This window comes from Contarinia nasturtii, unplaced genomic scaffold (assembly GCF_009176525.2).
Source record: "Contarinia nasturtii isolate CC-2019 unplaced genomic scaffold, AAFC_CNas_1.1 Cnas_scaffold_493, whole genome shotgun sequence".
Classification (NCBI taxonomy): domain Eukaryota; kingdom Metazoa; phylum Arthropoda; class Insecta; order Diptera; family Cecidomyiidae; genus Contarinia; species Contarinia nasturtii.
The window spans coordinates 2,186,661-2,201,520 of NW_022197846.1; the positions used below are offsets into that span (position 1 = coordinate 2,186,661).

Below are 14,860 nucleotides of genomic sequence, written 5' to 3' on the forward strand. Positions count from 1 at the left end.
CGTCAACAATGAGAAAAATACGTTTCATTGAATACGCTTTGCCAGAGATTACAAAAGGGAAAAATGTCAACAAAAATTTATGACCATGAAACAGGATTACGTATCATGTGACTTCACTCTATTAAATTGTTTTGTTGTTGAAAAAAAAAGAGATAAATAAACGCCAGAAAAAATACACACAAACTCGACTGGCTCATATCCAATGGCGACTGACCTTATCGTGAATAATTATAAACAGGCTCGCGCAGACACACAATATAATTTTAAAACAAAAACCGTTTATTTCTTTATTTATTCATTCATTTATTCTAGTTTTTTGTGTGCAAACCGGTATTCTTTTTTTTGGTGGTGTTACCATTATCGCACGTTCTTCATGTGGTTTTCTGCTTTCCAACAGCTCTTTTTTGTCAAATTTTATTAACACACTGTAAAATTGCCATATAAAAACGGTCTCTTTTTAATTAAATGATAGCTATAATTTTTCAAACGTTGAATCTACACGGTAGCAACAGTGAAAACGAACGTGTAAAATATGAATATGACAAAGATTATTTTCGCACAACACGAGAAAAGAAAAAGGTGAATCATTGTGGCCATTATGCAACTCCGGCAACAAGAAAGGACGATCGAAGTAACATTTTACAAAACAAAAAAAAATAATACATAAAAAAGATGGCGACACTTTCCACGCCAATTCATAAATGTATATAAATTCGTAAGCGAGCTTTTTGAACTTATGATCTAAAATTAGGTCTAGAACAAATCCGATTGACATGCAATTTGAAATATACAGATTCTATTCACGTAAGACACAATGACGTATTATTTATTGCATTCCAATTTGCCGGCGAATTATATGGTTGACATTTTTCCGTTGTGTTTGTCGTGCATTTTTTTTTAATTGACATTAATAGCATCAATTTAATTAAAATATAATAACATATTGTTGTTTCTCACATTCAGAAAAGAAAATTGGGTTGAAACAGTACAACGACCGATCGCATATGAAAATGTGCTCAATTGAAATGAATACATAAAAAGTAATTTTTTTTTATATTCTTACCGAACAAAAGCATATCCTTTATCCTTGAACACTCTGATTTCCTGAATCGCACCAAATGGTGAAAATGTTTTTTGTAAAATTTCTTCTGTCAATGCTCCGGATAATGCGCCATTTACGCCACCACAATATACTGTACAGTTTGTTGGACTACTTTGGTTGTAGACTTCGTCAAAAGTCAATGGTTTTGAATTGACTGCAGCATCAAAAATGCATCCCACGGATGAAGCGGTAGCAGAGAGAAAGAAAAAAGAGAAGGCAACAAATATATATATATGTGTGTAAATCTAAAATGAAATGTTGAATACAATCATATGAAAGAATTGGAATCAAATAAAATGTACACATTGAAATGTGTAGCCGTGCGATGCACTCATTTTTTTCTATCGTTTTCTTATTTCTCTCGTCTGTGCTCATTTCTTTCCATTTCTTTTGTTGCTAAATGGTATATGGTAGTCGAGTTCGTCTTATTTCTCGAGTGTATGCTATATACTTCAAATTGTCTGGACAAGATTGTATACGTTATCGACGGATATATCTATTGAATAAATCGAGAAGAGAGTATGTTATTCAGCGCTTATGGCTGAGTAATGTCTGAATAAAAACATACTCTCCTCTCGATATTTTCAATAGTATATGATGTGTTCCAAAACGTACATGTTGGGAGAGTACAATGCAATTTTTACCTCTGCACCACCATTATTGGATTTTTTGACAGCAATGCGATAAAATTATTTCACCACTTCTTATTTCTAATTAATAATGTCATTTTCAAAAGAGTTTTTAATTTTTCGGAACACACCTAGTATATAATAAAAAAAAACTATGCTTGTGCATATTTCTCTGTGGTACGCTACAATTTCAAAATTGAAAAATGCAAAAATTAAATGGAACAGCAGCAGCAGCAGCAGCAGCTAACAGAAACAGCACTGCAAACTATTACACATTCGATACAGCAAAAGGAGCGATAGTGAATGTGTGGCGTTAGTCGGCTGTTCTTTAAACTATTCATGCATTCGGATGGTCACACATTAGTTTGAATCGTTCGTATGGTTCATTCTACGCTCAAGCGATTCCTTTGAATCGAACCAAACCGAAATGTGCTCATTTTGTGTGAAATAACTGAATGGAAAATGGCAACGAACGGACAAATCATATATGTGAATTGGTACCGACAACCGAACAACTTTCATCAAGTTCATAAAAATTCTTCTGCTAAACGAAAAGGAAATGACGAATATGAATTGAAAAGGAGTACGAATGAGAGAGAGAGAGAACAAGGAAGAGAATAAAGCTGATAAAAATCAATGAAAAGAATATATAAACCTCTATTTCATTTTCAATTGAACGTAAAATTTCAACAAATGCAGAGCATTTTTCGAAACTATGACTTTACGAGTTATTTATTATATATATATATATATATATATTTTGTATGCTTCTGGTGCTGATGCTTTTTTTGTTCTCGTTTTGTCCTTTTGATTCGTTCGATGTCTGGATGCCAATCTTAATACATCAACCAACGAAAAATTGAATGGAACAAGAATAAAAGGAAAATTGAAGAAAATTTAATAAGAATAACTATAAATAAATGATTGAAGAAAAACGCATCATCATTCACTCTAATTTGAAAGGTGCTGCAGAGATTCGTTTTATCAAGAAACAAATCTTCCTTGTTTTCGTCTTTGAAATTCGATTGTTTCTTTACTTCTTTGTGGATACTCTTTTTTTTTACATGTCAACTGCACTCATTCGTTTTCTTTTCCTATACTCTTTTACTGACTCGCTTTAAAATTGTATCGTTCTACGCATTAAAGCACGTTGCACAATTAGTTCCATATAAAATCGCATAATCGAAATTCGACCGGCTACTTTCCTATTCAGCAATTAGTATTCACATCATCATTCTGTTTTGTTTCAAAAAATTCATTTGCTAATTTAGTTGTGTCATGTTGAAAAAATGAATTAAAAAGTAAATGAATAAAAGACGTCAATGCAACAGCTAAAAATATTCATTTGTAATGTTTGCGATGCTTGTAATTTAATCCGATTTAATGTAGAATAGCTGCAGCTTCAACGTTCAATCGTGTTTATGAAATGTGTATACTTTGAAATACATGTAAATATACACTGTTTAAACATAGATCACGATATACATAATTTGAATGACAACGACGATGAGATAAAAAGAGAGATTGCCAGGAGTGAGAGAGTTTCACCGTGTCACATCGAAATACCGAACGATTCACGGGAAAAAAGCTATTTAAACTTTAATATCTTTGTGTCATTTAACAGCATGTTCAACGCTAGATAGCATGCAACGGACAATGGCAAAAAAGTGACCAAACAAAATCTACATCAAACACAAAGCAAACTGAACTCCCACCTCTCTCTCTCTCTCTCTCTCTCTCTCTCTCTCTCTTTCTCTCTCTTTGTGCGGCAATCTCATACTCACTGATAATTATATCTAAAGCATAAAACATCGCGTATAAGCTGATGAAAAGTTTGATGAAACTTTGTATTGCGCAATAAAGCGTAGAAAAAGGGAGCACAAAAATGTGAGGCGAACGAGAATTGAAAATGGCGATGCGGTGGAGGTTTCAATGAAATTGTTAGTTTGACATGCAATTTGAAAGCTGCAACTTCTATTGGATCACCGCTCCGCTCCAATTCCGAGGTCATCACGGTGCATATTGTGTTTGGCTCTCATTCTGAAGCCGATATTAATTACTTTATTGACTTTTTTCAAATTATTAAATTGCGCTTGACAATTATTGCCAGAAACACACACACACAAACTAAAAAAAATGCAGTTTTACCCATTTTTGTCAAACTTATCTCGTCATTTTACCTGAATCTAAGTTTGGGTGAGTATTTGTGGTGAGATCATGGCGACAATTATGAGATAATCTGCAAACTTTTGCTATGGTTTTTGATAACAACTTTTTCACACTTTATCTATCTCTCTCTCTCTCTCTCTCTCGCATAAATTTATCGATTTGTACAAACTTGGAACGTATAATGATGGTGTAAAAAAATTGCAGGCAAATAAATGTATGCACGAAAATTATTTGACCTTTTATGGTATATTCAAAATAATATTTTGTTGGAAGTGAATTATATCGGTGACCGACTAATTGTGTCCATCTTGCTGCATTTGTGTTTTAGTTCAATGCACTTGTTCACTCCATAGCAAGCACGCCAAAATGCTGTACATTACATATTAGTTGAAAAGTTTTTCGGTGTGCACTTTTTATACATTCTCTCTCTCTCTCTCTCTCTATCCGATGTTATCTCATTCAAAATGAAACATTTTAATTTTCAGAATATTAATTTTAAAAGTTTTTCCAACTGTACACCGATCAAAAAAGGAGCATCATTTATTTTATTCGGTTGGTTGTGTGTGTGTATGCGAATAAAGAGGGTACAAAGAAGCGTTGCTCTCTGCATTGAAATGAACACCCCAAGCTGAATGTGCATCTCTCGAGTGGTGTGAATGTTGAATGAAAAATGGCGAATGGCCGTGACTACCGTATCACATTTCTTATGCAATATAATAACACATTTTTATATTGCTGTTTGAGTTTCTAGTTTCGGTATCATCTTTTGCTTTGATGGTTTTTAATTGCAGCAAAGAATTTTATGTTAAAAAATGTCAATTGCGTAGCAAAAATGTCTGCATCTATGAACATTTTAAACGAAACCATAGCATACTCCTTCATTCGAATTTTTTTGATAAGCACCACTCTAAAATTACACTCTAAACCGACAAACTCTGGCGGAATTTATCATCGTTCATCAATTAGAAAACTTTAAGTCGTCTATTTGTTCCATGTTGCAATTTCATCGTACAACTAAAAAAAACATAGAGAAGAAGAACTGGACGGGCATCTGAGTAATTTTGTGAGATGTGTGACAACTATTGAATCATTTTATGGGACGGGAGGCATTTTATGGGAAAAGGCACACATTCTAACGTGACACATTTTATGCCCCTTTAAAATGACAAACGCTGTCTAATAGCGAGAAAAATGCAACCAGAGAGACAGAGAACGTTACTTTCTCTGTGCACACCATTTAAATCGATGATCATTTTTTTGTATTCGATGAGCGAAAAGTCACTAATTTTGATACCGTCACATCGATTTATTCTACAATTATCGTGGTTTGCCGGTTTCTTCATCCATTCGATGTGCTTTTAGTTTTCTGCTGTGTTCAATAAGGTGCAACCACCAATCATATTCGAAAAAAAGAACGGGCTAAAATGAGTGGCAATGGATAAAACGTAAAGAAGGAAGAAAAAAAATCCTAAATTCAAACGCGCAATGCTTTGCTTAGGTGTGTGTACATTGAGAGAGAAAAAAAATATGTGATCCATGCTCTTTGGTTTCGAGCGAAGTTTTTTTAAACGTTGAAACGAATTTAAGCTCTGCTATCGGTCGTGCCTTAATATCGAATACACGATTTGAATTCATAATCACACTCGAAGCCATTGTATTAAAAATAGGTGGAAAGAGAGAGAGAGAGAGAGAAAGAAAGAAAGAATAGAAACGACAGCCATTGCAGAGAGCACATAGAAAATATCTGTGTGCAGAAATAAATCTGAAAATGGAAAATGGAGCTTTCAATTCGTATTCAGGTTTTTTTTGCATCGTATGTTATATGCGGATGGGCGCACTAAAACGAGATCCTATTATTCTTTCCCGTATGTTTGTTTAGCATTCTGTTGCTTAAAGTATTTCGATTAGAGTTTGTCTCTTGCAAACGATACATTCGTTTCTTTTCGGTTGTGATGTTTTTTTCTCTGTTCGTTCGGTGATGTTCCAATTTACATCACTTAAGCGTCTACTTTCAACCAAATTCGTGTACCCATTTCGAAAATGAAATACCAAAGTTTTAAATGACTTTTTAAGTTTTTGCGCGCTTGAGACCGACAAGGTGTCTCTCATTCCCATTAGACGCGTACACACAGAAGAAAAAAAAAACGAAATCACAACCGAAAGGTATCCATGTTCAATTAATCAAACAATTGCAAACATGTCCACAAATTGCTTGCAATTAATATTCCATTTCATCGTGGATTTCGATACGGTTCAAGGATTTCCAACGAACAAAAAATTTGCAAACGTTCAAGGATATGGGGCAATCTTCGCAAAAGAACAAAAAAAAAGTTTATATAATACCACTCCGAAGAAAGGTCCATTCTTACTTCCACGAAATTCACGGTGGAATTATAAGTTTGTTTACAACAACTCAAGCAGTAATTGTAAAATTGGCCAAATATTTACTTTGAACAAAAGATGAAACGGGAGCCAGAGAAAGAGAAAGGTAAATTGTGAATGATTCTTCTACCGAATAACTTTGATTGCTTAATTTATTTATTTAAAATGCTTTTTATCGTTTCACAGTGAAATAGATCAAGTGCACAACGTATTTTGGAAATGGTATCAAAGTTGAAAGCTCAACATTAATTGCAATCATTTCAAAACAGATTTAGGTTTTAAATTGCGATTGAAATGAAATTGATGTTTATATTCAGGGTTTTTTTTTCACATGCGATGACTTTACTTCGAATTTAAAATAGATTGAAAATTGCAAGTTCGATTGTACTTCTACATATCACTTTTGTGATAAATTTAAAAAAAGGCGAAAAATAGAATGACGGACACGCAAAAGCTCTTAAGAGTTCGAAAACCTCTTGCCACAATTCTATTTGCCATTTTCTATTATTATATAGAATATAATTCTATTTTCTATTATTATATTACCATCAACATTTTTCACATGATATTATAATTTATAATAATAACGAAACATTTAAACTTCTTCGTACAGTTTCCAACGAAATTTCAGCAAGTGGCACACTAAAATCGTGATATTTTTTTTACGTTTCAGCAATTATTTTGCTGCCATACCAGAGTGGCTTTTGTTATAAAATGTCATTGGCAAACTAAATCTGAAATCACAACGAATGAAGGCATAGGGTGTAGGCGTTGTGTTAATGTGGACTGACAATGATGACGAATGACTGCACGAAATATGTTTGAAAGATAAATTTCGACCCTTCTTTCTCTCTCAACAATGTGATTGCCTATTTGAGCGGTCACATTCGATGTGTGATCAGGTACAAAAATCACATTAAACAAATTGAAAGCGATTTTTTTTCTTCTACTGAACATTTCAATTTTTCTCTTGCTCTTGCTCTTTCTCAATGTATTGTATTGCCTTTGTCAAACTTTATCTGTAAAATTCAATGGTCGATAGTGCTCAGGCGACAAAATCTATATAAACATTTGGCAATCATCTGAGCATCACACAGTTTTTGATCAATTTTTGTGATGCATAGAATTGGTCTATGTGCCATTCAAACTAGGATAAAATTGAGAATACCTATGACGAATGTCACACAGTTACCATATTCCGTTCATGTTGAATTGAACAAAAATAAAAACTTTTTAATATTATTGTTTTACGTTGATTGTTGTTGTTTTTTGTTCTCCGTTTTCTGTTATATTGAGTTTTTAAGTATGTATGTATGTGTGTGTCGGTGTCGGTGTATCTGTGTGCTGTTTGCATCTCTTTAACATTCTATAAAATATAAAGTCTCGTCAATTCCATACGAAGCGTGCATACGAATCGAACAATTTTCATTTCTACGAGAGAGAGAGAGAGAGAGAGAGAGAAAAAGAGAAATACACAAAAATACAAATGTACGCACATCCACATTCCGCTATGCCGTTGTGCTGGTGCTATTTTCTTTTATTTCATTTTATTTATTGTCATGTGTACGACGGTTTTAAAATGTGGTACTCACTAAAGAGAAATGCGCAACAGAAAATGGAACTTTTCTCATCAAACTTTTCCCAAAAATACAACTGTTTCTCATTTTGACTGTTTGTTTGGCTTTAAATTCCATCCATTTTGTTTTATTCGGTCTTCGCACGCTGACACCACATTATACTGTTTTCACTACAACTATTCTTTCTCTGTCTCTCTCTTTTTCTCTCTCTTGCACTTCATTTTCGTTTTCTTTCGCCGTTTGTGTGAGCATTTTTGCTATATATATATATTTCGCGTATTTCGTTCGGCTACAGTGTGTTGGCTTTATTTTTCGTTTAGTTGGTATTTTCCGTCACCAGATTCAAAGCGATTCAACTTGAAACATTGCAAATATACCCAAACAACAAACACCCGTCAACTGACGCCCTTTTGCTTATTCTATGAATAGTTAGTCGGTATATTTTTGTCTTAGCCCATTTTTTTTTATTACGTGCATTGTCTATGGCTTCTTCAATGCAGTTCGTAGCCATGCGTCTCATTCTGGCACCTGTACAAGTTTTGATTCCGTGATAAACGTCAGAGAGAGAGAGAGCGAGAGTGCATGTACATATGTATAAAATGATTGTATGAGTTTTGTATTAAAAACACGTTCGCGCAGATGATGTTTATAAACAAAATGAAAACTACAATAAACTACACAAACAGAACTACACTGAATGGGAAGCCGACATTAAGCTTAACACATTACGTTCATTCGAAACTGAACAACAAGCTGCTTAAACAAAGCGAGCGAACAAGAGCCAGCGATACAAAAGTGAGAAAGAGTGAGAGAGCAAAGCTGCAATTGAATTTGTCGCGACTGAAAAAAAACGAGGAATATGACAAACGAACTCTCAAACAAAACTGGTTGAATGAATCAATGAATAAATGCTCAAATGTGAGACGAATGGAGAAATTCAAAGGAAATTCACAATGACTTCTTTTCACGTTACAATTTCGGAACGGTTTCTCTGTCGGTGTTTTCGCCGCTTTTTTTCTTATGGATAGAAATGTGTCTTTCGAAATTATACTGCAGCTTTGTGCATTTAATTGTTTCTGCGTGTTATACGTACATTGCGCGATTGTTGAGTTTAAACCAATTATAGTGCCACATTTCTCTTTATATCTCACCCATTCCCATTGCCGCATTGTTTCGCATTTCATGAGTGTAATTCGGCAAAAGATTTTCAACTTTTGAATTACATATGCAAATTCCGAACTTTTGAAATAACGTATTTGTCTAATTTTGTAACTCATTTTTTTGTTGTTGTCTTTTGGCTTATTCTAATGACAGCAATGGCAATGATCGCAACGATGACGCCATACACCAATCATTTCTGCCTTGAATTCAATCCACTTAAAACTACCGTCTTACAGAATACAAGCATATGAAATGCATTCACCAAGAAAAATAACGAATTTTTATGTAATTTTTGGTGCGCTAAGTTTTCATTGCTGCTCGGTGGAGATGAGTGATTTGTTGAATGGTAATGTTTCTCGGTTCGCCTTGCCATTTAATTGAAAATTGTTCTGACGTCATTTATGTAGAAAAAGAAGCGTTTTCGCATTCATTTTGGTGGACATTTTCAATCATTTTGCATCGTCATCGTAGTTTTTTGTTCGCAAAACTTCTCGATTAGATCTCAATTTCCAATTCAATTCACGTGGAATAGTCGTAGTGTGAAAAGAAATAAAACAAAATCCATGACGAACGCATATGCAAAACAAAATGAAAATGGAAAAATCCAAATGAAAATATTGTGAAATAACCTTTGTCATGACACTTTATAGTTTATTGTATCCATTTAACCAAATGTGGATAGAAAAAAATTCCAAACTTTTCCTTTTGTCATATTCACAATAATTTTGCTCGACTCGATCTTCGTAGAAAAATTTCGTTCTCATTCGCTTTGTCTCTTTTCTTTCACCATCAATCGTCGTGTTACGTGCTCTTTCCCCATTTATTTCCTTGACGAACAACTGTAAAAATGGATATCCAAAATACGATTTCATTTTGAGGTTTTTCCCTTTTCGTATACGGTACGATGTTTAAGTTCAAGCATAAACAAAGTCATAAAATGGAGAGAAAATGACATTGCAAAAAAATATATATAAAATAAACCCACAAAGAAGTGAATATGTGCAAAAGAGAAAGCACCAAGAATTTTGAAAAACGAAGAAGAAGAATTGTAAAGTGATGCTAGTAGCTGTTGCTGCATCAGCACATCTGCAGGGAGAAACAAAAAAACGAATATATCCATCGAAATAGTTTTTAAAAGATAAATAAATAGTAACGTACGGTGTTTATGACCAGTGACCGCAAGCAATAAAAGTTTTTTTTTCGCCACCCTCGTCCATTTGCCATGCACGATGGCAATGTATTCGAAGCATTGACATCGAAATAGCGAATATCGAAATGAGCATTGAGGGAAAAGAGGACGAAATTCGAATAAGACAAGACAGACTGAAATCTATATATTATTTAAATTTTTGATGGCATCTCGCCTCTGAAACACTCGCAATATTCCGTTGTCCATTCCGATCGTCCGTTTTGTCACACATACATACACACACGCGCGCGCGTCTCTCAATTTGTTGTAATTTTTCAAGTGTGTTCGGAATATAGTTAAAAATTGGCGTAAAGATTTGCACACGCGTGTATTGTGTTTGCCAAGGAAATCGTCTCATGGCCATTTAGCAATATGCTTTTTGTTGTTCAGCTTCTTTTTCTTCTTCTTCTTCGAGTGGAAAACAAAAGTATTCGATTTGCTTCGATTCGATTTCATTCGCTTTATTTGTCATTTCGGGACGGTTTTTTTCGTCGTCTCTGCTGCGTCTTTTTCATTTCGATTTGTTCTTTATTTTTATAGCATATATCTTCGTATTGATGTGCACCCCATGCTATGTGTGGGTGTGTGTCTGTGAAGTAGCGGTTTGTTTCTATTTCTACATATATAAGTTCGTTTTGTTGCAAGTTATCATTTATTATGAATGAGAACAAAATGAAAGTTAAAGTTAAAGTATGCTGATCGATATCGGCAAAAAAAAAGGTAGAGGAGAGAAGATAAAAGGATGTGTGCGGGTAGAATGAGATATAACTATTCAACATCTACAATGACCACCGCCACAACCGTTCGAACCGCAGCACGAACACGGTCACACAAGAGAACAACGAAATAACTGAACCGAAACAATGGTCAACCGTTAAACGACTTCTCGAAATTGACATGGGGTGAAACCAGCATAAATTGAGACGAGAACAACGTGCTAGCATCAATAACAGCAACAAAACATGTAACATCGGACGAAACCGTATGAGGCTAGAAACAAAAAAAAACAACAACGAATAAATTCACGATGGACGCAAAAAGCATTAAATCGATAACAGCACTTTGTGCCGCAAATGCATCTGAATTTAGAAATTATTTTGTAAGCACAGAAAAAAAAAATAAACAATATGACTTGTACAGCACATTATCCACGTGGATAAGGATCGAGGATCGCTCGAATGCACTGCATTTTATCGATTCTTTTCAAATGATAAATAATGAACCAACTAAAACCAATGAATAAATTATCCACTATTCGGAGTTTTGTTTAATGAAGGAAACACGCATTACATGCCATTTAGAGGGGGATACATATCCAATTACACTGTGCGTTTCGACAAAACACTGACACAAGTTTTCTAGGTATTTCAGACTCGATCTCGAGATGTTCACTACTTGTAGGGTAAATGTATGACTCATTCTGCTCTTTTTTTCCAGACAACGGACGTGAAATGGAAAGACTGTTGTTTCAGAATTGCTTCCGTAGCAGTTTCTTTACGGAAATATCCAAAAATTTAGACATTCTCATCTGTGACTTATGTTCAAAAATCAGAGTATAATACTGTTAAATTAATAATCATTCATCCACCACAATGGTGCCTCGACTCGCATACATTAAATTTAATTCCCATCTGACCTTTGTTGGAATGTTCCATGCGTACGTTGATTTTTCCCAATATTATAGACACTCCACCACATTTGGCGATGTAAACAAGACATTTCATCTCGTTTCACGCTAAAATTATCGGTGAGATGCAAATCAATGGAATAGGTTCGGTCACATATACATACGTACGAAGAGACGATAAGACATCCGTAAAAGAGATATTGGCAAATGAAAATGGCTGAAACTGATACGTGCATTTCGTAAATAATAAATGTAAAATAAATTTCATTCAGTCGTACGGTGAAAACGTGTACCGTAACTATTTCTGTTGCCAGTATAAAAGCGAAAAAAGGCCCAACATCAAATTTGGTTGGTATTCATTTGGCATGTATATTATACTTTATACATATAGAACGAATTTTTTATTAATACGATCTATCTGTCTATTTTCATTGTTGTTTCGTATGTTATTTTTATTTTATTCCATATTTTAACTCCCTCATCATGCTGGTAGTATTTTATCAGCGCTATTGAATTACGAAAACCATTATTTTCACTCGTACCATTTGCCTACACCAATTGTCGGCTCTGTCATGTTTTGCTCCTTTGAAATCAATATTTATACAATTTTCGATCCAAAACATTCGGATCATATATACGAAGCCATGTATACCATATTTGGCTACTGTTTTGTTGACGATGTGGATTCTGATGTATTTAATTCTTGCCGACACTCGATGCAATAGCATTACTGTTTGCCGTTCACATTGAAGCAACGATCAAATAAGCACTTTTCAACACCTTTTGCCGAAAGAAATTGAAAACAAATTGTATATAAATATATATACGTGGATGAAAAGCAAGCAAAGGTGTTCAAAAGAATGGCAGAATCGAATGGAATGGTCTCGGTCGTTGATTTATAGCGGAAAATACAATACGAAAGAAAAAAGAAGGAGTTGAACGTCGAAATTACCGGTCAACAGGGAAATTATAGCAGATAAATTTTCACTGCATGGCATAGTGTGAACGAGTGTTTATTGTTTGCCTCGATCAATATATGTGGCGAATGTTGTGCAAATTTAACTGCTATTCTTAAAATTTATAATAATAAAATGAATAAATGTGTCTCTTGTGTTGGTTGCTACAAAAGACACGTCATATCGCTATCACAACGGCTAGAAAATGGGGAATAAAGTAAAAAAAAAAAAACGATGGAAAAAAATAGTTTTGCGTTGAATTTTACCAAAAACTTTCATAGTATAATAAATGTGATGAGAGAATAATATCAAAAAAAGTGGGAACCAAACAAACAATGGTATACTCACGTTCAGCCTTTGTCGCTGGTGGCTTTCTAGTTGCCCAATTCGTTCTAATTGATCTGGAGCCTAACCATTGTCCATTCATTGCTGTTATTGCACTTTCCGCTTCCTGCAAATAAATTAAAATAGAGAAAATAAAAACTTTACTAGTTATGAATTCCGGTTGACATTAGATTCAAAGCCAATATAAAGAAGAAATGGTGAACTAGCAATGGCCAAAAGGGAGGAGAAAAAACAACCAACATAACTAACACTAACACAATCCTCGGTGTAAATTCCAACTCTACATTCTATTGATGCACTTGCTGCCAAACTATTATTCATGATAAAAGTTTGCAAACTTTTTAATTTGTGCACACACACAGTGTGTATTCGGGACTGTGTGAATAAATGGTTAACAGCGATATCTGCACATTTATAAATCATGGTCACACATAAACGAAGAACTATCGCTACCCAGTGGATTCAAGATTAGGATTCGATGCATACCATCCAAACGGAAGTATGTGTGTGTGCACGAAAGGAAGGAGGAACAACAAAAAAATTGGTGGCAGTCAGTAAGAGAAGGGTGGGGAGAAAGCGAGTTTTTGTATACAAGTGGACTATTGCTATGGGGCAACTAGTTATCAACTCCATGAATATAGCTAATGCCGACTTAATAATACACTGATATATCTATGTGTAGAAAATTTTGTCGAATAATAAAGGAATTCGATGTTTTTTTTTCGTTCATGGATTTTCCCGATGTGCATTTTCAACGAATTGAATTTGAGATGCTGGAATGCTCGGCATTGTTACACTCAATTCCGCATTATATCACACCTGATATTGATAAAGTAGCTACAGAATGCATACCATCACTATTGAATGCTGATCAAAATAATGTTTTGGATAATGTTTATAATATAAACAAAAATTGCAAACTAACAATACGCGTTCTTGATAAAACTTTTGGTATCAAGAATGGAACTGTTCTCTTTAAATAGTTCTCATTTTATAAACGTGAAAAATCGAATAATTCATCGGGTGTAATGTTTCATTAAGATAATAAGCCATTCGAATATATTGCTCGAACTATGTGTCGATTGAATGGATTTTCGTTACTTCTTTAAAAGAAGACTTCATTTGATTTTCGCCGCTTTTTCTGCACGTGGCTATATCGTTTTAGCATCCATTTGACGACATTTTCAATGCAATTGTATTTTCACAGAATTGCTCATTTTCTCATTTTATTTTGAATGCATTTGGCTCTCATTTTTATTTGTGCGGATTTTGGTCCAATGTCACGCTATATCTTTGACGTGCTTTTTGTAAGTGTGTGTCTCTTCATCGTTGCACCCCATGGTATTTCACTTTAGATTCGCTCTTCTTTACCGAACGTAATAAATTCGTTTCCTCTTCATTTTCTTTGTTTTGCCATTCTAGTTACATCTTGTTTTGAATATTTATTCAGCTACTCGATCGTTGTTGTTGTAATTATTGTTTTTGTCATTTTATTTCACCGAATACCAATCTGTTTTTACCGAGCTTTTATTCATGCATTCGGTCTTGCATGAAAAGTTTTTATACGTACATTTTCGTCTATGCAGAGATAGACCGAAAGAGAGATGCACCTAGCAAACATCAAAAACCCGACAACACAAATACAAAACGTAAAGAGAGACCGCAATGAGTCTCTCTCTCTCTCTCTCTCTCTCTCTCTCTCTCTCTCTCTCTCTCTCTCTCT

At 34.3% G+C, this 14,860-nt stretch overlaps 1 protein-coding gene across 4 annotated transcripts in view; it reads right to left on the reverse strand.

Annotated features, from left to right (window-relative positions):
• The window catches only part of LOC116339114 (nucleolysin TIAR), a 400,815-nt gene that overhangs the window by 16,660 nt on the left and 369,295 nt on the right, over positions 1 to 14,860 (reverse strand). For all 4 annotated transcript variants that reach the window (XM_031764788.1, XM_031764786.1, XM_031764785.1 and 1 more), the window contains 2 exons: positions 13,141 to 13,243; positions 1,064 to 1,256 (listed from right to left, as the gene is read on the reverse strand). In XM_031764788.1, the coding sequence (XP_031620648.1) occupies positions 1,064 to 1,256; positions 13,141 to 13,243 (296 nt within the window). The remainder of the gene's footprint in view (positions 1 to 1,063; positions 1,257 to 13,140; positions 13,244 to 14,860) is intronic.